Source organism: Rhamphochromis sp. 'chilingali' (assembly GCF_963969265.1).
Source record: "Rhamphochromis sp. 'chilingali' genome assembly, chromosome: 16".
NCBI lineage: Eukaryota > Metazoa > Chordata > Actinopteri > Cichliformes > Cichlidae > Rhamphochromis > Rhamphochromis sp. 'chilingali'.
Genome location: NC_137943.1, coordinates 6,631,816 through 6,657,176, shown reverse-complemented (window position 1 = coordinate 6,657,176; position 25,361 = coordinate 6,631,816). Strand labels below are relative to the sequence as shown.

The window sequence follows — 25,361 nt, the reverse complement described above, 5'->3', positions numbered from 1 at the left end:
TTTGGTGACCCATCCATTCACCCTTACCTGGACTTTGTGGCTTCATAACTCTGTGACTCATTTCTTCTTCTTCTTCCATCACAACTACCAGCATTGAAGCTGTGGTGGAAATGAAAGGTAACTATGGGTTTTAACAACCTGCTTGTTCGAGCAACGAATGGGGTTGTCTTAAGAGTCTCAAAGTTTCAGAGCCTGTTTCATGATCAAACAGTCCCCTAAACCCTGTTACAGTTTTTCTCAGTCGCTTTGGTGCGTTTCTCAGAACACCATTAACATTTGCACAGCAGTTAGTGCATTTCCCAAAACAATTAGTGCAAACTGCAAAACCTAGTGGATAGCCTGCTAAAGCACATCACATGCACAGAATTGATTATCCATACCTCAAAAGCAAGTATCCATGTCAATGAAACTGTCAGTGCCATCAAAATGAAAAGTCTTGACACCATCTTTATGAACAAGATAGTCAAATGGCATTGTCATGTTTCCACTATGACAGTTTATAATTTCAGTGTTTCCCATTGCAAAAACAATTGGTGACACCTGAAAATGCTGACGACAGCACTATGGCCTACCTGTACAGCCATCTGAAATGTGCAGTAAAGTCACTGTAGATGTTATGGGAGTCTTGGGAGTAACTGAGACACTGAATACGTACGTTTCACATTTCCATTGTGTAGAAGTGTTTGTAATCCTACAGAATTGTGCAAAAGAAAAATATGCTACAGTCACTTGTTCACTGTAGAATACATGTAAACATAAAATCACCAATTTGGTAGAGCCTCCTCATGAGTGACAGCTGTAATTCACCTGAGATCAATTGTTCAATTTCGGAGACATTTCCAGGAAAAATGATACAGAAAGGTATAGGATTTGCTTGACAGATGGCCAATATTTGGCATGTGATAACTAGTTCAACAATTTTGTGTGTGATGACTTAAGCAATGGATGTATGACTATTAGTTTTATTGGGAATGACTGTTCAGCATCCATAGGTATGATTACTTTTGACTGACATGACATAAGCAAATGGAAATGTCAGAAAGCAGCAGGGAAATGTATGGAAGCAACTGATTCATGTCCAAAATCATTTGCAGTTTGTTCAGAGAGAGGAGAAATTGCTACTATGATGTGCACAAATGACTGAGTGTTGTGGAGGTTGAACTAATAGTTATGAGAATTTCAATTCTGATCTGAGAAACGCACCAAAGCGACTGAGAAAAACTGTAAACACACGGCAGTTTCAAACGGTTCCTGATACTTTAGCAGTTGAATGAATTTTGACTTGCAAATGAGTGTTTGGTATCAAAAACTGACTCATTGTTATTTAAACAATGGCATTAGTGTCTTTATTATTTGGAAAGTAGTTTTGACCACACCACAGCAAAAGCTGGATTTGAAATCAACATTTAACATCTTTGGTTTGACCACACTTTCATTAGTGACATTTCATGGGTGGCGTGGTCATGCAGTAACTAGTACTGTCACCTCACAGCTGCTACTGAAGTTCCTGGGATGGAATTTGCTGGGTTTTCCTGGCTGCCCAGGTCTTCCTCCCAAAGACATTAGGTGAAGTTAATTATGGATTCCATTTTTTTGACGCTCTGTGTCCAGCCTGAACCCAGACATTCACCTAATGTCAACTGGGATAGGCTCCAGCATATCCATAACATTGTTTGGATAAGCGGTTAAGAGGGTCGATGGATAGATGTTTCACATTTAACATTGAAATCAGCCTTAGCTAGAGGTCCTTATCTATCAGTGCAGTAATAGAGAGCCCTGTTCTTTCTATACAGACAGACAAAGGACACAGACATGAAGTGAGAGATAGAAAGGTGGATATTTTTTGCTCTATTGTCCCCCACTGATGAACCACTCAAGTGGAGTGTTTATGGCGGGGAAACATTTCCCGACCTGTCAGCCCCTTGGTAAGCCAGATTCTGGGAGACAAAAGGCATGTGTGCCTGTGTCAAAGCCAGCTGCACACACACATATTATCTGCTGAATGTCTTCACACTGGTGAAGCTGTGTTCCCCCCACCTCCTGCTTTCACTGGCTACACTGATCTATTTCTATCTATTTTTCCCTCACTCTTCAGAACATGACTATTCTACCTGAGAGAGTGCATATGTTAGCGTGTAGGCCGATTGTAAGCTACACAGCATTGGTGTCAAAGCAGCGTATGCCTGCTGGGATTGTATATGAAATCAAAGGAATATGTAGATGATATATGAGAAAATGTACACATATGTATGTGTGAGCAGTTTAAATTGGAAACATGTATGTATTTATGTATTGTGTTTGGATGTAGTTGAGATGTTGGGCTTTTTTTGTGGAAAACTCTGTGGCAAAGCTGGCATTACTAAAATTCTGTATTTTAATAGCTAAAGAATGGCTAAATGAGGCTTGCTCTGAAAGTGAGACAACCTGCTTCGATTCTGTAGACAGTATGAAATGTGGACATACAAACTTTATTTGTCACATACACAATCATACAGAGTACAACATGTGATGAAATACTTGTGTCCGAGCTGCAGACGTAGCTAGGGCTTGGTTTCAGCATGGGGGGGGTCTGGTCAGGACCCTTACTGGAGTTGAACTTGCGACTCCTGCTCCAAAAGCCTGTAGTCTTACTACTACACTATGCAGCCGCCTATACTGAAGCTTCCAGGTCATAAAAAATGAAGACAGTGCAGAAGTGTCTTAACCCTGCATTCTCTGGAAGGCCACCAGACAGCAATAGCTGTGGTTGAAAATAGATTTTTGGACCTCAAAAGTAGAATACCTTTCTGCCCTGACCTCTGTAATGTCATTCATACACACACACACACACACACACACACAGATAGATAGATAGATAGATAGATAGATAGATAGATAGATAGATAGATAGATAGATAGATAGATAGATAGATAGATAGATAGATAGATAGATAGATAGATAGATAGATAGATAGATAGATAGTATTTATTTATTGTCATTGTCAAGAACAATGAAATTGCGTTTGGGGCTTCCATACAACCCAAAAAAAAAAAAGAAGAAAATAATAAATACCCCTTAAAACCCAAGTGTACATATTTAACCCAGTGTGACTCCAATGCAATAAGACAATCCTTAACAATAACATGAGAACATGACAAGTAGTGTTCGTAGAAATTCAGACAAAGACCTGAGAAACATGACAAAGTACAACAATGCAACCCATTCAATATTATTGTACTGTGAGATATGATATCAGATATGATAGTTATCTATTTAAGAAAGGGGGGGGCAGGAGGGGGAAGAGAATAAAGATATGATGCACCAATGCAGACCAGTTCATTGCTATTAAGAAGTTGGATATGGTTATTGTCCGTGAGAGGGGGGCAGAGAGTTCAGGAGCCTCACAGCCTGTGGATACAGGCTGTTGGCCAGTCTGGATGTTCTGGCCTGTATAGACCTGTACCTTCTCCCTGAGGGCAGCAGATGGAAAAGGTGGCGCGCAGGGTGATGTTGGTCCCGCAGGATACTGTGCACCCTCCTCAGACAGCGAGTGGGGAAGATATTGCTGATCTCTGGCAGACTTGTTCCAATAATTCTGCCAGCTTCTTTCACCACCCGCTGGAGTGCTTGCTGATCGGCCTTGGTGCAGCTGGGGAACCACACTAGAAATCCATACGTCAGAACGCTGCTGATGGCACAGTTGTAGAAGTTCAACATCAGAGATCTGGGTATGTGTGCGCTCCGCAGTCTCCTCAGGTAGTAGAGGCGCTGTTGGGCCTTCCGTGCAACTGAGGTGATATGGTTGCCCCAGGACAGGTCCTCGGTCACAGTTACCCCCAAGAATTTAAAACTGCTCACCCTCTCCACCGCCTCACTGCCAATGAAGAGAGGCAGATGGTTATTATGACCCTTCTTCCGGAAATCTACAATGATCTCCTTGGTCTTTTTGGTGTTTAAGACCAAGTTATTGTCGTGGCACCATGACTCTAGTTGTTGCACCTCTGTCCTATAGTTTGTCTCATCGTTGTTGGATATAAGTCCGAGCACACACAGATAGATAGATAGATAGATAGATAGATAGATAGATAGATAGATAGATAGATAGATAGATAGATAGATAGATAGATAGATAGATAGATAGATAGATAGATAGATAGATAGATAGATAGATAGATAGATAGATAGATAGATAGATAGATAGATAGATAGATCGATCGATCGATCTTGGCTATACTATGTTTCAAAATGGAGGATTAGCTGTGAAACCACAGACTCACTGGCTAATGAATTTTCAATCACGAGTCATTAGCCAATGAGTGTGTGATTTCACAGTCAGATCCACCCCACCACCCCCACCCTTGATACATAATTTTTTTTGTGGATGGAAACAGCAGAGACACTCGTCTTCAGGCTTCAAACAAATGATAATGCTATGGTGGCTCCTTCTCTCTTTTATGTACAGTCTTAGTGCGCATGGTGAGTCAGAAACACAAAGTTCACTGCCTTGCTCACGGGTAGGTTGAAAGCATGTTTGTTTGTTTGTTTTTTTGTTTTTTTTAAATCATTTTAAGATGAGAATTGACCTTCCAGTCATAAACCAGCCTCTCAAACCTCAAGCGAGGCTCTTCCACAATAACTGCAAACCTGTCATTACAGACACTCTGCGCCTTTACATTCCCTGGACGCTGCCTGCATCTGTACATGTGATGTCTCAAACCCTTTACAGCACTTTCCCGAACCGAGCGATATTGAGAATGATACACAATGGATCCACTTTTCTCTTTGGAGTCAGGAGGGAGAAATAGTGAGAAGAGCAGGCAGACAGAAAACAGAATACTGAGGGGAAAGAAGGGCTAATACAAGGGGAAGAAAGAGAGGAGTGGGAGTGACTGCAAGAGCAAAAAAGAATGATTGCCTATTGACTTGATGAGAGCGGAAGCATCATTATATAATTGTAAATCCCAGAAAGATAGGGTGTAATAGGACTTTCTCTCCTCCCACTGCTGCTTTGGTAATTTATCCCTCTCTCTTTCTCTCTTTCCATCCCTTTCTATCTCTCTGTTTCACCCTGTCACCCATCAATCTTTTTCCAATTACCTGTTCTGTCTATCTACAAATCCATCATCATCATTTCCATGGTAACGGGCCGCATCCTCCATTGGCTTCGGCCTATTGTTCAATATAATTGCACGCCAAAAAGCAGTCTTTAAAAGAGGGAAGGGGATACACAGAGAGGCACAGATCTGGATATTGTCTCCGTGCTCAGTGACTAATGTCTCTCCCACATCTCCAAAGAGTCAACTTCAGAGCAGATCATCTGCTTAATTTTGACCATGGCATCCATTCATCAGGCATTTTAGCAGCCATTATGTGTGGATTGGCTTCATCCCAGGCTGATGAAACATTTTCTCTGCCTGTGCAATTGTCAGTTATTGTGAAAATGAGGAAGTATAACTGCCCGTGCAAGGTCAGTGAGGAACAATAGTTATATGTATTTGGTAGAAATAAATGGGAGACACGGCTATCCAAAAATCTATTAAGGTGGTTTTGTTTCATTTAGCGACTTGTAATTATAAGTTAATGGACACGGTTATTCTGAGTGCCTGAGGCTTGTCTTCTTATTTTTCCACATAATTACAAAAGAACCACTTTTTTCACCCAAAGAGCACTAAATTCCTCCCAGCCTCTGAGATAATACAATCAGTCTACTGACATCAGCACCAAAACTGTCCATGTGTGCCGAGTTCTCTTTCCTTTCTAATATAAGGTACTTTGTCAAGAGTGAAAATGAATCTAATTAAAATGACACAAGGTGGTTTTTCTTTTTCAATCTTTCATTTATTGGATCCATGCATATTATGATACTTTGAAGAAACAAAATTGATGGCAAGTCTTCATTTGAGGATTGAAATTCTGTTCTTGCTTTAGTTTCTGTGGTATGAGTAAACGGCACTTTTGAACAGCAGATAGTGGTGCGTGTTCAACCGGTTTTCAAGCCATTCATGCCGGACTGCTGGGAACTGGTAGTTTGCATAAGATGTGGATCCAGCCTGAGTACTCTACAGCATTCCTGTATTGTGAAACTAATCCATCTGCCAATCCATTTTCTACAGCTTATCCAGGTTTGGGTTGTGTGTGTGGGGGGGCATTAAAAACAGAGGTGCCCAGACCTCCCTTTCCCTCAGCTCCGGTTGTTCTGAGATGCTTTGTCTCATGCCTGGCATCTCCTCGTGGTTGAATCTGTCGAAAAACACCTCATCTAGGAGTCATCGAGGATACAGATGCCCACACTACATCACCTCAACTCCTCACTCTCACCCTAAAGATGAGCCAAGGTTCAAGGTTCAAGGTTCTTTATTTGTCACATGCATAGTTATACAAGTATAACACACAGTGAAATGTAGCCTGACACGCTCCTCGACGCTCCAAGACGGCCTTCAGGGAAACATTTATGACTGCTTATTCTTTCAGTCACTCCAGCTTATGGCCACAGGTGTTGGTGGTAGCGGGGATCTACCAGTAAACCAACAGCTTTGAATTAACACTCGGCTCTTTACCTCAAAGGGCTCCTTAAGCATCGATTTCACTAGAGATGTTGCACTAAACCATCTGCTAATAAGGAAGAGTTCCACTCTTCTCACCCCTCCACTTGCGGACAAGATCCCAAGTTACCTCCACTTCTCCACCTGGGGAATGAAAAGCTGATGGCATCAATACTTGATGATGCGTCTCCTTTGTAAAGAGCAGCAACACCTGGTAGGTATTTTCTTATACAAGTACATTATGAAACATTTCAGCAACTCAGGAAGTAAACGTCCGTGTCTGATCTTGAACGTTTAAAAAAAAAGGCAGCCACACCTAACCTGAAAGGGTTTTTCTACACTCCAAGTTCACAGAGCTCGATGAAATTCAGCTTTGTCTGTTTTGTGCAATTATCCAAAACTCAAATCAAAGCATCCCTCAAGCATTGAAACAGAATCGGCTTCAAATCTAAGCATTTATGCACTCATGTACCCCCAATCATGGAAAAAATCAATCTGCATCAGACCCACATTGATCATGAGGACCACTGCAGAATCTGAAAGGGTTATCTAATGTGTCATTTTTTTTGTATTTTCATTGTAATTCTGCAGGGCTTGTTATTCACTGGGGAAGCTGATAGAACTACATCTCTGTGTGCATCTTTGTTGAGTAACTCTGGCACGTTCTCTCTTCCGTAAAGCATTTTGCATTTCGGTCACAATAACTCATGAGAGACATGTATGCATTCAATGAGAAACGTCCCAAATCTCATCCTTCTCAAACTATACATGTTGTATAGCTATTGGCATAAAGAGATCGGTCAGAGGAAGAATGACTAAAGACTCAACAACATGAAAGCAAGCAGCGATGGAAACAATGTGCTTACAGTGATCATTGTAAAAGTGAATAAAAGCATGTGTCTGCCAAAGGTTACGAGAAAATGGCTTCATTTGGCGCTGTTGTGCTGTTGGCTAGACAAGATAAACCAACCTATTGTTGATCTTTGTCACAAGAATATAAATATGTCACATGAAAGGAAAGCTGAAACAAAGAAATAAAAAAATACAAAGAAAAAAGTCTATTTTAGCCTGTATCTTGTGCCCGTCTTTGCTTTTACTCATTAAAAACTCTATAAGAGCAACTTTCAAAAGTGGTTTTATCAATACAGCTGCTTCCCAGGCCAGCCTTCGTCACTTACCGAGCTGATAATCTCGCAGGACATATGCACATACTTTTAGTGTGATTCACAGACGTGCAAAACACTCTTAAACAAACAAGGGAGATGTCAGAGGTCAAAACCTGACTGCATCCAACTGTTACTTTTTCTTGTCTCATATCACACATTCAGAATTCAGAAAAATGTAGCTAATTTTGGCTGATCCTTTATTCACAACAGCAGGTAGCCGAGCATATTTTATTTGGCAGATTTTTTTAAGCAACTCTCAAGGGATTCATGTCTCCCCCACAGGGGAGTGCTTTGCTTGTGGGGGCAAATGTATAGCCCACGAGACTATAAAGCTCAAGTTAAATATAAATAATATTCACAACGGTGTAAGGCAAAGAGTGGTTTTGTCTAACGTCATACTCATATTTAGCATCAGCCATCTGCTACGATCTCACAAGGAACTCCATACACAAAAACAATAACTGCACGAACAGACCCACAACTTCTGCTTAAGGCACAGACAGAAAAATGACAAGAATTCATTCCTGTTATTGTTCTCAAAAATGATGCCGCGATGAAGATATTAGCCCCACTGCGTGCCTTTTAAAGTCCTTAACATCCAGGTATGGCCTCAGGTATATGAGCAGCAGGCTCCATTGTGATGTGAAATGAGCATTAGCCAGAGTATTAGTTTAAACCCTTTGTGTCCTGCTGTGGGAGGCACACTCGCAACTGCATGCTGGACCCATTCAAATGAATGTGTATTTGCTGATCGGCGGTAATTGATATTTATGGGACACATAACACTGTGACTTTAATTAGCAAAATGGCAACTTTGTTATTCATGTGGAGAAGCTGAAATCGCTTTCTCCACTGGTGGAAAATGCTCACATCAAGGAGTGTGCTGTGGTTTGAAAAGAAAGAGTGAAGGAAGAGACTGAACAGTTAATAGTCATGTATTTTCACAGTTATAAGAAACATCAAAGCCAAACTTCAGTGAGTATTACATGTATGTAAGTCATCCATATATATGATTTATTACTGTTGTTTTATTCTCTTCCTCCATGTGTGTATTTGCAGTCATTTGTATAATTACTGTCTGAAAGCAAGACAGCAGGTTTGGGACATGAGTCTAAGCTATTTTCTTGTCATTGTGCTGATTAATGATGCCTAGCATTCTCTACGTGTAATCAATCCTTCTCTCTCTCTCCCAGCTCTGTTGCCCTCTGTGCCAGCTAAGCTGGATCAAGTCACACAAACTTACCAGGAAAACGACAGGAAATCCAGAGTTTTGAGTTTTAAAATAAAAGACCAAAAGACACTGCATTTTCAAATTCAGAGGCAATGTCAGCATCGACTTCTTAACTGAGAATAGGACGAATATTTACCTCTGCAAGCCTTTATACATCCTAGGGGAGCTTTATCTGAGAGGAGAGAAATGAGAGGCAGCTAAGCAAAGTTTCTACAACTCTGGAATACATGCAGAGACAAAAGGGAATGAGGCGCAACTACCAACACATCAGTAGGATGGAATAAAATAACACCAGCAGTGGAGAGTTCAAAGACCTTGAAAGAACTACAGCTTAAAAAGTTTAAAAGAGGCCAGAGAAGCTGAGGAACTAGAAGCACCTAAATCAGGTATCATTACTGACTGTCAGACTGCTACCTCCAAAGCAATCTTCCAATTCTTAAGCATGTGGAAAATGTTTCTATGTTATGAATCAGAAAGAAATAATAAAAGCTTTAGAGGAAAGGCAGCTAGCTAAGTTAAATATTAATGATAAAAGGTATTTGGCTGTCATTGTTTAGTGGTTATATTACATCAGTAAATGTGTTATTTAACTTAGTTTTGATAATATACTATAATAACTGATATTAAGGGTAAGTTTATGACACCAGTCTTTGGAACTGATGTGTCAGAATAAGACCTAGATAATTAATACTTTAGATGAATGAATGGCATGTGTGCAACGAACTTTCAGGTCTTGACCTGATGTCACTTTGGGAAATCAGAATGACAAACATGAGTTAAGCTAAACAAAGCTGAATTTGCCAAAATTGCTTTTACAGCCGCTATCCGATGGATAGACAGATCCAGGCATCCCCTCACCGTTTGTGACGTTTTAATCTAAATATGAGCTCATTGTGGTATTTTTCACCTGGAAAGTAGGCGTAAAAGACCTTGAGAAATGTCTCATTGATATCAGATCACAAGAGCCTAATTTTGATGGAAATTCACAGCATCAGGTCCGTGTTATGACTTAAATGGGCAGATTCTCTCGTTTGCGTACGTGTTTTATTTTGACAGCTGTGACCGGAAGCTCTGCCTGAAATACTTGCTAGTTTGACACGAGCCCCTATTTAGAGTGCTCTGGGAGCACAGAGAGCTTAGTGTGTGTATGTGTGTGTGAGAGTTGTTGGCTTCCTGCTGCTGCTCGGTGTCCGCACACCGTCCGTCTCGTTAGTGTTGATCGGCTCACCATGGCGGAAGGACGCAGAGAACAGTCGCCTCATCCTCTTCTTTCGGTACCACCGGCCAGCAAGCGACCCTGCCTTCGCCCAGCACCCCGAGGTCCCGGGCCGGGGCCCGGCCACGGCAGCGGGTTGCCCAGCTCCCGGTATCGTTCTCCCGAGTCTCTTCTGGACTGCGCTGCTAAAGCAGTAGCGGAAAAGTGGGCCTTCGAGAGAGTAGAGGAGCGCTTCGAAAGGATCCCGGAGCCCGTCCAGCGCCGCATCGTCTACTGGTCTTTCCCCCGCAACGAAAAGGAGATATGCATGTATTCGTCGTTTCAGTGCCGAGTCGCCGGGGAGGAAGGTCCGTCGGCGACTCCCGGTGGGGCTGGGGGTGCTGGTTCCGGAGCTACAACCGCCGGTGGCGGTGGAGGATCTGCCGCCGGTACAACAGCTACCGTTGGGGCAGCCGGGGCAGTGGGGACGGGAGACGGACTGCCTTTCCGTCGGGGTATCAGACTGCTAGAAACCGGTTGTGTGGAAAACGTTTTACAAGTCGGTAAGTGGAATATTTCTGTCTAACCGAAGCAAAAGCTGCCTGGCATAAACACACTGGACTGTTTTTTTTTTTCGAGTCTCCGCTGCGGCTGCTCTTGGACCTTTTACGGCGGATGATTGATGGAAGTTTTTGCTGCTGTCGCGGAAAGTATGCAAAGCGCCTCTTTTCAGCGCACATAAAACTACACAAACACTTCGTGTTTTTTTTTAGTTCGTTTCAATCGTACTGAGGCATTTGTTGTCGAATTTAACGCTTTTTTGGTTTATGGGACCCAAATGAAAAAGGGAAGCGTAGGAAAAGGGGCGCTTGCTAGGTTAGCCGACCAGCTGCTGTTTAAAAATTAAAGGGCTTCCTATTGCGTTACTCTGTAGCTGTACCGCTGGCTACTGCCACTTTACCCAGCGTTGTTTAGCTTAAAGCTTCAACTTGCCTTTTTTCTTTTCAAAAGAAAAAAAAAGCGGAAGCCATGTCTTGGCAACTATGAGCACTTTTCTGCCTCGGCGAGGGTCAGCGTCGACGGCCGGAGGTGGCTGGAGTCGTGAGACAGGCGGAGGAGGAGGGCTTGACAGACGCGGATACAAAAGGACCCATCGTTATAGCGTCTGGGCTTTATCATTTCCCCCCCTCATTCCCTATTGCAGAAGTTTTTTTTCTTTTGTTTTTCCTACTCAACGCAACACTGGTTGAGGGTGGCTTAAATAAGGAACAAAGACGGTTATTGGGTCTCTTACTATGATTAATCCGGTGTTAATCCGGGGAAAAAATCCCCCGACTGCTTTTTGTTTATTTGCGGCTGCTGCTCGGACCGGACAAAGAGCTCCGACGCCACCAGCGTGGAATAATAAAAATCCACGTTGGGAGTATTTTTGTAGTTTCTCTAATTAAAGAGAACCTTAATAGCAGACGCAGTACGGCATTAATTTTCGTTATTACCGATGCCGTTTGCCCGCAGCCTCGCAGTCGCGCGCAACACAAAAGGTTTCCAGTTGAAATGATCGATAAGCGTCTCGCATTGCCAGCGCTGCAGAGAAGGCTGTTTCCAAACAAAGGGCCATTCCGCAAAGCATCCATCTCCACTCAGATTTTTCATAGGTTCTCGTGCACGGCCACGAATTTGAGCTCGAACATTGGCGAAATTGATCCGATGAAGCCGATGGATAATGTTGAAAAAAGTCGTTTATGGTAACTGCAAGGATTTTTCTTAGACCATATGGTGTGAGAGCCACTGAAGCTTGTCTGGGTTTCATGTTGCTCCAAGGTATGGGGGGGCGGTGAAAGCTACAAACTGTTTGGCTGCTTCTTTTCTTGCTGACTGCTGTATCTAATTGCATTTCATAAATGCTCATTGAACTAAATGAAATCTGAAGCTGGATGCAGTCTGCTTTGATAAGTTTCTTATTTTTTCTTCCAAAGAGAGTTGAGGACCCAGAGGCTGGTCTCACCTCAGGGATTCGAAGTGTGTGCTTTTGCAAAGATTGTCAGCAAACCGCAGTCTTGAGTTAAAGGTGTAAGTTCTGAGTGATGACCTATTTTATCACTTCCTGCCATTACAAACACAACCACTGAGGTGAAAGTCTGGGTAGAAGGGGGTGAAGGGGATCCTGTCAGGTCTACCGTCTGCAGCTACGGAGTACAATTACAGTAACTGTGAATTTTGTTGGTATAAACTTGAGTTTTGAAAGTTCAACAGTCAAAACAAAGAGTACATTCCCATAACACAACACCTTACTAAGTCTTACCTGGCTCCATGGCGAATCATTTCCATCCTCCTCCTCCTCTTACCCAGCCTCCCCCTCCCAAGGTCAGTCAAGGCAGGCAGGCACATGGTTTTGTCTTTCTGTCAACAAAACACAAGACTGGGGCCAAATAGCTGCGTGACATCAAGATAAGACTCGGCTTGCTCGTCACTGTGTGGAGCATGGGAACCGGTAACTGTGGAAGTTTTTTTTTTTTTTTGCTGACTGACTTAACAGGAGTACAATTGTCTTCGGGTTGTTTTTCACAGCTAGGTTTGGATAGGTTGGGCTGGCTCACACAGAATAGTTAAGGATCGCGTTGCACAGCCGCAAAAAATGTGCAAGTTTCAAGAGCTTGCTTTGGCCCGATGCGTGGCGTGTTTCTAAATGCCACTTATAGTGGTCATACTTGTTTTTTTGTTTTATAGGAAAGGGAGATGGACGTGGCTCATGTATTCTTTAATAGCAACTTGCTGGTGAGTGATTAGGAGCTGCGTGCTGACACATGCATGTTGATGTTGCATGGCTTGGAGGGGAAAAGGGGAGGAGGAAAGGTGTATTGGGGAATTGCAGTCTGGAACTGCTATTCAGTTTCTGAACCGCATGGTTTGCATATTAATGGTTTAGAACATACTCTGAGCTACTATTTGTACACCAAAACAAAGTAATTCAGTTGGGTGTTTTTTATGTGAAGGGTGAGACTGTGCTGCAGCCGTGCAGCCTCGTGTCTGCGTTTGACTTTTCTAGAGCTGAGTCAGCTGTTTGCCTGGGTCACCAGATTTGGGCTCTTTTATGGAAATTAAGTGCATTTAAAGTGTAATCGAGTTTTTCTTTTGGTTTGTTTTTGTTTTTTGAAGCACAGATGTGATGAGCCCACAAGCTAAACCATCACGAGATATGCAGTTTTATTTGTATTTATTGTTTTTGTTGTTGTTGTTCCTCACAGCTATTACAAGCACAGCAGGAGCTCCTATTCCTTTAATCTCCTGCTCATCTTTTGACTTTTTTGCCCCATGTTTCTCAGAATTGGTGCGCCTAGAGCAATCTCTCAAGTCGTTCTTGTGTTCTCAGGTAATAATTATTGGGACACAGCGCTGGGCAATATTCAGCGGACATGGTGTTTTGCTGCTCCCTTGCCTCTAGCTGCTGGGCTTTTATTGCTTTATCAGCTTGCGTAATGTAACGGCCCCTCGACTGATGAGCGCAATAATGAAATGAGAAGAGAAGGGGAGAAAAAAAGGATCTCTTCAGTTGAAAGTGATAACCTTTATTGCCAAAGACACCCATTGATTGATGCATTGACCATTTAGAAATGAAATGGCTGGTATTGTTCCTTAGTAGCCCCCCCCAAAAAAAAGTACACTACAAGTGAAGGGCTTTTGTGGAAGAGCCTCTTTTAATAGTAATAGTGATGGATTGAAGGGACGTGAGCTCATCAACATCTCATTGGCACATGTGTTTATAATAATGTATTCCTTGCTCCAAGTCATAATTTCAATAATCAAAGCAAAGCATGCTTGTTTTTGTAACCCCCCCTTTCCTACACTGCAAAGTCGCCCTGAAGCCCCCATGCCACAGCCTTTATAAAGTCCTCAGAGAGCGGGAGGAAGGGATATAAGTGGAGGGAGGGGGAACGCGCGTGTGTGTGTGTGTGTGTGTGTGTGTGTGTGTGTGTGTGTGTGTGTTTGGGAGGGAGGGGGCTTCTTTAGCTTTGAGTCAAGCTTTGGGATTATTGGGTCATGCTTTGTTACCCAGCTGTAGAAAAACTCCTTGTTCACAGAAAGGGGGTGTTTGTGTGGTGTGTATGTGGAAGGGGGGTGCTTAGTAGTATGTGTGTGCACATCGCTGTCTCCGTGACGTTACATAAAACTGTAATGGGTCTCCGACGCCTTTTCAAGCACCGGTGACTCTGACAAAGCTCGGCAGCAAAGTTGAACAGGATTAAAGTGTAGAGACTGACAGCCAGTGGACTGAAAACCGTTATTGAAGAACCAAAAGTCGATACTTCACGGAAAAGTTGGCTCTGTTTTGTGTTCCTTTACTTGTTCTGTGGTCAGGAAGATGATATTTGTCCGTCACTGTTTAGGCAGTGACGGACACTCTCATTTTGCAGAGTGTGAGTGTCCTGCCAGTATTTCCACAGATGTCATTTCCTGGCAGAATGGCTGTGGGGTTCATTGTTGTAGAAGAGCTTGCGAGCCTCTGGTGTAAACCTGCTCTTGGATTTCTCAAGAACACGTTGCGATAAAAGACGGGGGTTGGTGAGCTCATCCTTCGCTTGCCTCATCTCCCATCTTTCTTCCAGATTCGAGTCTCAGGCCCCGAGTCCGCTGACACCTCTCGCTTTTCATCTCTCCTTCCACATCTCCATGAGCACTCTGTCTTTACTGTTCTTTTGTTTTTCATAAAACTCCGTGTGTTTTCCATTTATCAGGCTCTTTAATCTCTTTTGCAACCCCCCAATACACACACACACTTTTCTGCAAGTTTTGGGACAAGCTGGAAAGAGTCAGGTATGACTGAGTAAGAAAGAGGTCATACATTTGATTATGACGATGGCGATGATCTGGGTTTGTGACTCAGCGGTGTTTTTTTCTGCTGTGTCGGGATGTTGACTCATGTTTTGGCTAATCATGAGTAAACTTTAGACCCCAGTACGTGGAATGGTGTGGGATCTGCTAATAGTCCGTCCCAGTGATGATGACTCTATGTATATTTTCAGTGATTGTGTTCAAATCTAAAACTTCAAATGCTTGCTATAATGTCCTTCACATACTGCTTCCCAGCACTTTTGAGTCTTGTTCTGAGGACATTTCACATTTGTTTTATCCTGTTTTATGCACACTACTGGTTTGACGATTTTAAACTGTTATAAACTTGAAGTTGTTGCTGAAATTCTTTGTCTTATTGTCGCTTGAAAGGATGACTCATTCACCAGCCATATAGGCTTGTGGCATTCTTCCTGCTATGGAAGTTTAAATAAAGTTTTCTCTGCAGACTTTCCCACGGTTGTTTCACTTTTCTTTTCCTTTTCATTCCCACTTTCTGTCCTTTTCTGACCCAGTTTGATGGGATTTATGTCTGGCTATGGTGCTGGTCAGCCAGCATTTAAAGCCTTTAGTTAAACTGTTTTGGGTCATTATCTTGCTGTAACATGAAACCCTGACCAACCAGTCTGTCCTCATTTCTTCTTTTTTGCCCTTTTCTCACCCCTCTCATATCACAGAACATCACCAAAGAAGAAAAAGGGGTAGTACTGGTCAGTTGATTGTGGAAAGAATGAATGCAAAATTCCTACTCTTACTCTCATTGTCTGCCATTTGGAATGAGAAAGACTTGCGATAAACATTGTCTAGGGCTCTAGTTTAACAAAAAACACAAGCTTTCCCTTAACATTAGTAATGAGGGTTTCAATGGGAAGGGCATTTAAAAAGTGGAAAAAAAGTTGTCTAAATCTGATGTGGGTACTTCCACCATGGTGACCCCATTTAATTAACCAAAGGAAGGTTCAATGAAACTGCTAATGAAAACAAAACTGCATGAAAAAGGGAACTCATCAAATGATTAAAAAATAAATAAATACTGGACCCACAGGGGCTCAAACCCTCATCTCCCAGGCGCAAGTCTTTTTTTGTTTTTTAAATATCCCAAAGCTCTTATTTAAATGCTCATCATCCCTCTCATGTAAAGTGCTTTAGCCTGCACTGCAGTGGTGACTGTAGAAAAAGAAGGATTTTCTTTCGCGTCATATGCGTTTTGTTGTAGATTTATTTGACTGAGCCCAAACTTTAGCCAGTTGGCTATTTGCTACTCAATGCATTGGGGAAGAGCTAAAAATCAGACGGACAATATTTAATCAGTGTAATTAATTCCACGCCTGCCACACTTGAAAAGGGAAAATTGGTAAGACAAATCGTCCCCACACTCTTATTAGCTCTTGGAGAGACTCGTGAAAGATGAGGCCATTAGGAGGACTCTCTGTTGTTGTACTCATCAAAGGGCCAGCCACCTGTACGTGTGTGTGTGTCTGTGTGAGACAGAGAGAGCATGTCCTGATTACATAAAATCATTAATCAAAGCTTGTTGTTCTTTGAGAGCTTCCTCCACTATTTGTACATTACATTTAAGGCACGAAAGGAATGATGGAAGCAGAATAGAGGGAAGTATTAACCCACCCCTTCTTTTGTCTCACTGTTGTTGCCAAGTGCTCTACGCTTTTCACTTAAACAGCTGATCCAGTGCTACTTTTTTTTCTTGATTTAGCACATGGTTTTGAAATGTTAGTGTCAAGCCGTTCATGCTGTTCACATGCAATGTGTTGTCAAGGCACCACATGAAAACCAGCAAGAATGAGGAGAAAATGACTGGAAGTTAGAGCAGTTCTTTACGTGAGGGATTGTCTAACAATCCGGTTGTTCAGTGATGACGCGACGGATCCTACTTCCGGGTCTAAAGTAGTCTGCGTTTAATATGGCTTTTGTGTTGTTAACATGTTTAATGTTATGTATTTTCTTCTATTTGATCTCAAAAAGCTCCTAAAACAGTCGGTGATCCCTGTTGACCTCCCTCGGCTTTTATTACCACTAATCATTTATTTAAGCTCAGTTTTTAAAACCTTAGGATGTAACTACAGCCCAGCCCATGCAGCAGTATATGAATGACTAACCTCGTATTGTGGATGGATTATCTCAGTTGTTCTCCTGGCTGAAGTTTGGTCCTTTTACAGCATCCTGCCATGCGATTACATTTGTTCCTGACCACCGAGAACACTCACGATAACTTTTATCGAGTGGAAAAAAAGTTAGCTTGTTTATATTATGCTAACATAGCTGTGTCGCTAGCGGTCATGTAGCACATCATTATATACCAGCTAGCCAAACTTCAGTAACCCTGCAAACGTCACTGCTGTTTAGTTTTCTGTCTTGGAAGTGATAACAGAGCTGTACGTTTTAATTTGTTTCCAAAACCCCGCAGTCAGGACATGCTATATTGTATTTAGATAGAAGCTAGCGAGCTAACTCCCTGCTAACTTCTAACTCCGTTAAATGTCATAAATTCCGTTTTCATGGATGCCTGGATGTTAAACTCAATTGTTACACCTGGTAGAGCAGAACGCTGATCATTTTATTAAAGATGAAAGACTTTAGACAGTTTTTCAACTCTCAGTAATGCCATAGTGATCGTTTGATATATGGACCTGCAGCGGAGTTTAGACCCAGACACGGCTAGTGACGTCAGACTGAACAACCGGATAGCAATTATAGCACATGCAGCAATTAAAAAGATGTTGCAACTATTATACCTGCGTAAGGGTTCAACATGATCTCCATGGCTTTGTGTTGATTGTCAACAACTGTTAATGTGTACATGCATTCGTGCTCAGCCCTTACTAAAGATGTAGTGGATACCTGATTTACATCTGACACACAGGAAGGGTGCTCTTGCAGTCAGAGAAGACATTGAAAGCTCCTTGACATCTCAGTGTCCTTGCACTTGTGCTTGTTTTTTTGTTTTTGTTTTTTCTTCCTGTGGGGCAGGGCATGTTTCATGTGTTATACACAATTACTTAGTTTATTTTTTTTTTGTGCAACATCATGAATTCTTTTGAGAAAACAGAGGGGTTGGCTGTGTTCTTGTGGTGGTGCTGGTTCCCAGTTTTGCTTTTATACATAAATTAAAAGCGTATTGCACAAACTAGTGTGTTTCAGACATGTGTGAGTCAAAAGTTTGCCCAGGAGACGTGTTTCTCTGTAAGGATCAGAGCAATGAACAGTTAATGGAAACACTTTAATGAGAGAATGGCTACAACCAGCTTTGTTACACTGTAACCAGAATAAATGGCCCTCACTTTAAACACAAAGAACCACTAAAAATGCCACTTGAACTTTTTTTGTTTTTTTAACTGTGATTTCTTACTTTGCTGTTTCCACTCAGGACATGTTTGCAGTAGGTAGCAAAAAAGGATGGCATTCTTTGCCGTTGGTATTGTTTGCTCTACTCTGTCCCTCAATAACGGCTCCTTTCTTACTTTTTTGTCACAGTACCAACATGTGTGTGTGTGTGTATGTGTGTGTGTGTGTGTGTGTTTGTGTAAAATAAAATGCAGTGCAAACACATTTTTACTGCTTCTGTCCTGTTCTCATGCTTCCCTATCCTGTGTGTTTTCCTCCTACCTAGCTTTTAGTGCTTTTACCTTAGATGGGTGTGCAATTATCAGCAGAGATCAATGGTGGCCTTGTCCTGTTTTTTTTTTTTTTAGCTCTTGAAGCTGACGGCTTGCTGTATTCAGTTATTGCGCTGTTCCACACCTGTCCTTTATTGGCTTTTTGTATGTGCACAAGCTTATGTTTACTATGGTTGTTTGTGCACATTTGGCCTCTGTCCCTGTCTCTGAGAGAGGCTGAACTTGAAAAGGAAGATTAATGCTTGCAGGCTGGACTTATGTCTTAGTTTGGTTGTAATTGCCTAACAAATTTTGGGGAGAAAGGAGAAAAATGGGCTGACAGCGAGTAAAGGGTCATTTGAAATGCAAAGGAGACCCGAAATGAATGCAGTCCTACAAACAGGTTGTTACACTCTTGCAACAGAACCCCCCCCCCCCCCCCCCCCCCCCCAGTATAAGCTCATAACCTTCCCACATAAGATTAAGTTACACATTTCCATTAAAAGTACAAGTAATGCCTGTGGAGTGGAAATCCTGGATGTCTGAAGTGTGGAACAAATGCTTTGACAGGTAGCATTGTTTAAAGGGGGAATGAGATAAATCTCCTGAGTTTAGACCCGTCTGAAGAGGATGGGATTCCTTTTCGAGTTTTCTTTTTGGGATGCACACCAACCCAACAGAGTAATGTTACCCCAGATTAAAAGATGTTCTCATCATATTGACCTCAAACCCATTATCCTTCCTCCTGTCTTTAACTTTGTGGGAAACGGGCAGAATTCCTCTCTTCATCTCTGCCCTCCTATTGATTACTTGATGGTTGGATAGAAGTCAACCAAGCAGAACTCTCATTCAAGGTGCCCCCCCCCCCCCCCCCCCCTTTTGTTGCCTTCAAAGCTTAAAGGGATAGTTCAAACTATTTCACGAGTCAAAATGACTTTAGGTTGTGTCAGTGTGAGTTGTAGCGTAACAATATGAGTCATCGTTCTTCCAGTTGGCTTTAAAAACTGTTTTAATTGTCCACTGCAGCCACTTTTTGTTTCTCTTCGATACTGTTTTGGCTTTTTTTTTTGGTCATCTTTCTATACGTAGTGAACCACATGTTCAGCCATTGAGGGTTCGACCTATGCACACAGTTTTCTCCATTGGCTCTTTGGAAGTCTAAAGCAACTGCCTCTCCTTAGCTTCTCCATCAACGGAAGACCTACACTATGTGGAATTATGACTCCCATATTAGTCATGGCTTTGAGAATGCTGTGGTGATGACTAAGGAGGTTTATAATCATAAGAAAACAATGTGTTTGTATTAGCAAATTGGCCATAAATTGGTCTTCCCCCCATACTGTTGGTTTGGTTGTTGATAGAAAGACTGATGTGGTATAGTTTTCTATCATCATACTCCATATCATACATATGTGTAATCTGTTTGTAAGATCTGGGATCCTTTGAGCCAATTAAATTAGGGTTTGTTTGTTATTTTTGTGTGTTTTGTTTTTAACACTGACAGGTTTCTGTAGCTGTGGCCACTTCTGGGTTTGCACAGTCCACAATGCAAACTTGCACTGCACGTATATAAAATGCAACAGCTGGAAAGGAATCCCTTTTAAAGTAATATGATTTATGTTTTTGAGCTCCACATCTGTAGCGATCTGAGCACAGCGCTCTGCTGGCTTTGAGTGTGAAAGAAAATTCCTTCTTTCTGCTCCCATTACGCCTCACTTTGTGTTAGCCAGGACTGACTGTTTCTTGATCTCTATGCTAATGCTCCAATCTTTCTTTTCAACGCAGTGTATTTGGCCCTTTATTGTGCTGCCCGTCTCCACTTGGAATGGCCATTCGTAGATCATAGATTTCAGGCACAGATAATAATCGCCCTCTTTTTCGTTTTTTTCCCCACCCTCCTTTTGAATACACACAGCTGTGTATTGCAGCGAGTGCCTCTATCCTATGTGCATTTCCAGTCTCAGAGGCACTGAAAGCCCTTCACAACAGCGCTATAACTGCCAGCAAGACAGAAAGGGGCCCATAGGAGGCTGTTGTGAGACACAGCCATTAGAGTTGGATTATAAACTATTTCCATACACTTTCAGACTTTGATCTCGGGAAATGGAAGTCAACAAGCATGCCGGATATCTTTCTTCTTGCACCGCTTGGCGTTCTTGTGGCCTGCAGATGTCCTCCTCCTCACCATAGTTCTTTTCTGTTCCCTTCACATGAAAACATTTTCTGGCCTTCTGTTAACCGTTGATATGTAATTCATCAGTGCTGACCTCTTAACATGATTTGAGGCTTTGAAGACTGGTCATGGTTTTTCTTTTTCTTATTTCATCCTGCCATATGTGTCAACAAGGTTTTAAAAGGAAGCACTTAGTTCTAAAACTACAAATAATTGTATCACTCAGGGACCAAGCTGCCTATTATGGTGATTCAGACTGTCAGACTGCATTAGTAAATGGGCCTGGCTGACTCCCCCCCCCCACACCCCCCACCCCCAGTGTGACCAGAACACCAAACTAGACTTATCCCCCCAAAAAATTGTCTTGCCCAATTGCAAGCTTTCCTTTGTAAAACTTTCTGCGTTGTCAAACGCAGCAAACTGAAACAAACTAACAGCAAACTGAGTACACAAAAGTAACAATGGCCAGTTGTGACACTGTCATAAATTAAAAATAACAAATGAATGTGTTTGTTTTAACGAGAAATCACAGGTAAATCTCAGTTAATAAAGAAATTATTATCTGAAGCAGCACAGTGGTGCTTGGAATAGCACTGCTACATCACAGATGATCATGGGTTTTAATTTATTTTTTTTCATTTATTTATGTAGAGTCTACATGTTCTGGCCCTGTGTGGGTCTACACAGGTGCTCTGGCTTCCTCCTACAGTCCAAAGCCATGCTTGTACTGACTGTAAATTGTCTATCGGTAAAAATGTGTGTTGTTGCTGTTTGTCTCTGTGTAGCCCATAGTTTATCCTCTCAAAATAAAAGGCTTTTATGGAAACGTGCATAGCCCAATGTCGTTAATGCAGATGTTTTTTCAAATTTAATTCTGTGTGTTAACGCTGCACTGAAACCGTTGCTGTGTACCTGCCCCAGGTACACAGCAACATGTGTACCTGGGGCGTTCAAAGCAGAGGCTTTGAACGCTCCCTGCATGTCTGTCAGTGTGCCGTGTAAATGCTGTTGGGTCATATTGCTCCACTATTTGGCCTCTGCTCCTCTAAACAAGCCAGTCAGTTAACTGCCAGAGCGCACAGACACAGTCAAACGAGGCCAGAGAGCAGAAGATGCCTCCTCAGCACTTGTTAATTGAACAGCACATTAAAATGAATCACCCCAGTTACCCCCCCACCCTTTTTTTTCCTTCCTCTCCTGTTCACAGTTCTGCTGTGTTTCTCCCTCCCCTCTTTTCTACGCCTGTCCATTTGCCTCCCTCCTCTTTCTCTCCCTATCTGCTAATAACAGCACTCTGTGTGGGTTTCTTTTGTGGAAGGCCTGCTATGGCCCATTAGGCCGCAGTCTCACCGACAAATGAATGGTAAGACGACTGCAGAGAGTGGAGGAGGAAAAGGGGGAGGAGGACAAGCTGTGTGTGGGTGGGGGGGGGAGTCTGGGCAGAGATGGGATGGATGAGATGAATGTGGAGGGGATGGGGAGGGTAGGAGAGGATGTAATGAAGGGAGAAATGGAAGGAAAGGGGGGTGAGGGGAGGTGTGAAGCAAGGAAGAAGCGACAGGAGGGAGGAAGAGGAGAGCTGAAAGGCAAATGTACAAAGTACATAACCAACCTGTCACCTCTGGCTCCCTGCCCCCCCCCCCCCCTTCACACACACTCCTGTCACAAAAAAGCCAAAGGGGAGGGAGGGACCTCATTAGACTCTCAGCAGTCCATCACACACACAGAGAGGGAGACTACAGGCTTCACAGACTGGTGGTGGTGGGGTGGGTGCTGCTTGGAGAGGCAGGGAGGGAGGGGAGGAATGAAATTGAATTGATAGGAGCAGTCAAGTGCAGCAACACACAGGGACAGGAGGGACAATCGCACGCACACATCCTCTATATGCAACATGATTAATGTGGTCAATAGCTGTGAGGATCAGTGTAGCTGAGACCTCTCACCCTCTTTCTCTCTCTCACTCACACACACCTCCTATTCACACACCCTGCTCACCCCAACCAGCCGTCTCAATCCTCTTCTCACCCAAACAAAGATGGAGGAGACGAGCCAGACACAGTGTGTGTTTTTGTTTTGTCCCTCTAACTTAAATGCATTTGATTCATTAGCTTTTGTTCAGTGTAACTGGATGCTATGAAGGCACTGCAGTTGTCTACACTGTAAACCCAAAGAAGTTCTGCTATTGGTTGCCTTAATTTTTTTTTTAAGTTTATGAATTTAAAAGTTGATGCTTATCAGAACTCCAGTATTTTGATTATATTTGACGTGTACCTTTTGACTAAAATAAAAGCAAAATGTTTAATGAATTCAAAAATATTTAGTAACTACAAACTTTTCATTTGTTTCCCATACTCCCGTACATAGACCGATGTCCTGGTTCTGTTATTTTTTTTTTTTCAATACCTGCTTGGTTAACATTCATATTCAAAACAATGACTATCAGAAATCTCTTGTAGTCCAAAAACAACAACAAACAAAACAGGATGCTGTGCTGTGATACAGTGATCCAGACTCGTGAGTCTCTAAGTTGGGACCATTTCAGCAGCTCTGAATGAATACAGTGCTGTTCTGCTCCTTGTAATTATTGTAGTAGTAGATGTAGTGCATAGATCACTCCAAACATACCGAGAAGTTTATCAGCAGTTCTTGGGAGACCTTCACAAAGTCACTTTAAAAGAATTTCACAGACTGGTGATGAACTGGGTCGTTGTCATGGATTATTATAACCAAGGCCACTGCATCATCTCAGATCTGGCTCATCAGACATGAATGAATAAAAGCATAAACACACATTAATCCACTAATTCACAAGATCATTTTATAGCAAATCATCTCTCCAATTCATTATCGTAATCATACAATACAGCCAAACTACTTAGGTAAATTAATTTTAAACTGACTATGATGAAATGGTAGTTATTGGCTCCTCTCCATACAGTGATATTTGTTCTTCCACACAAGTGTAGGAGTTACTCCAAGTTTTGACCTGCTGCTTTTTCATCAGTTCTGAAATCTTCATTAACTTCATCCCCTTAAATTTGAAAGACTTCATCATAATGTCGGTATATTACAGAGAGCATTGCATCAAAAAAGGGGAGAAAACCTCAGAACAACACATTGTCCGTAATTTAAAAACTTAAGCCTGTCTTGGCTACCTCTGCACTGCTGAGCTGTGAACTCGGTCAGCTAATTTAGTAAAGTGGCTGTGTTAGCTTATTAGCTTTTAGCTAACAGTGCCACTGAATGAGCATGCTTTAATGTAACACATTTTCACAGTCAGCAGTGATGAAGACAGCCGCATTAAGACTGATGTCTCTAGCTTTTCAGTGAATCTTCAATCCCGCCTGCTCACATTTCAAAAACGAACACCTGCAACCGAGTGGACGGACCTCCATATTTGACAGGAAATAACCTCACTAGTGAAGTGTTAGAAGAAAATAGATTAAAAAAAAACAAAATGAAAAGCTCACTTGACCGTTTTTAAAGTTTGCTATTAGTGCTTTTTTTAATGCCCAATGGATAAATTACAGTAAATTCATAACTTTGAAATCACATTTATAAATGTTTATGTAATGTTTCAGTAAGAAATAAAACAACTAAAAAAACAAGTTGTTAAACTTTGTGCATAATGTTAAGACAAAGACATTTTACTTTTACTCCATTGTCCTCTTCAGAATTGAAATCAATCCAGTTGTTATATCAGACTGAAGATTCCTGAGGTGAATTTGACACCAAACATAAAAGATATTAATCTTTTATGTTTGGTGTCAAATTCACCTCAGGAATCAAAACATTCCAAACATGTCTGTCATGTAATTTAAATAAATTAGTAAAATGAAATTATGTTTTTATAAGTAGCAGGTACTTGATATCCAAATAGTAGAAGTTGATCAAAAATAATAAGTCAAGCTAACTCAATTGGAAGAGAACCTTTAAAACTTTACGTTACTTAATTTCTTTAGGTACTTTCAGGGTACTTTTACAGTGTATCATTTGTAGATTTGTAAGAAGAAAATCTGAAGGTTTTAGGGTATACTTGATCATTATAAGACTGACTCTGTCAGTGCGCCCCAGGGTGGCTGTGGCTACAATGTAGCTTGCTATCGCCAGTGTGTGAATGTGTGTGTGAATGGGTAAAAAAAAAGGGCAGCACGGTGGCATGGTGGTTAGCACTGTTGCCGCACAGCAAGAAGGTCCTGAGTTCAATTCCAACATCAGGCTGGGGTCTTTCTGTGTGGAGTTTGCATGTTCTCCCCGTGTTTGCGTGGGTTCTCTCCGGGTACTCCGGCTTCCTCCCACCGTCCAAAGACATGCAGCTTGTGGGGATAGGTTAATTGGATAACCCAAATTGTCACTAGGTGTGAATGTGCAAATGAATGTGAGTGCGAACGGTTGTTTGTCCCTGTATGTTAGCCTTGCGACAGACTGGCGACCTGTCCAGGGTGTACCCCGCCCCTCGCCCTATCACAGCTGGGATAGGCTCCAGCGACCCTGAAAAGGATAAGCGGAAGTGAATGGATGGAGCGAATGGATGCATGGTTGAAGAGATTCACTTGTCTGTTTTAACAGATGAGCTTGTGTGTGTGTGTGTGGTTTAATGTAGCTAACGAAC

The 25,361-nt window shown here is 42.1% G+C and overlaps 2 protein-coding genes across 2 annotated transcripts in view; one reads left to right on the top strand and one right to left on the bottom strand.

The window, feature by feature from the left end:
* Positions 1 to 2,998: 2,998 nt before the first annotated feature.
* LOC308383870 (uncharacterized protein) lies at positions 2,999 to 18,923 on the bottom strand. The gene is made up of 2 exons (XM_080862047.1): positions 12,417 to 18,923; positions 2,999 to 3,854 (listed from the first exon to the last, which is right to left on the bottom strand). The coding sequence occupies exons 1-2, from the start codon at positions 12,500 to 12,502 to the stop codon at positions 3,344 to 3,346; spliced, it is 597 nt and encodes a 198-aa protein (XP_080718173.1). The 5' UTR covers positions 12,503 to 18,923; the 3' UTR covers positions 2,999 to 3,343.
* The window catches only part of zswim5 (zinc finger, SWIM-type containing 5), a 78,095-nt gene continuing 62,787 nt past the window's right edge, over positions 10,054 to 25,361 (top strand). Inside the window, exon 1 of the mRNA XM_080862045.1 lies at positions 10,054 to 10,677. Within this exon, the coding sequence (XP_080718171.1) occupies positions 10,149 to 10,677 (529 nt within the window). The 5' untranslated portion in view covers positions 10,054 to 10,148. The remainder of the gene's footprint in view (positions 10,678 to 25,361) is intronic.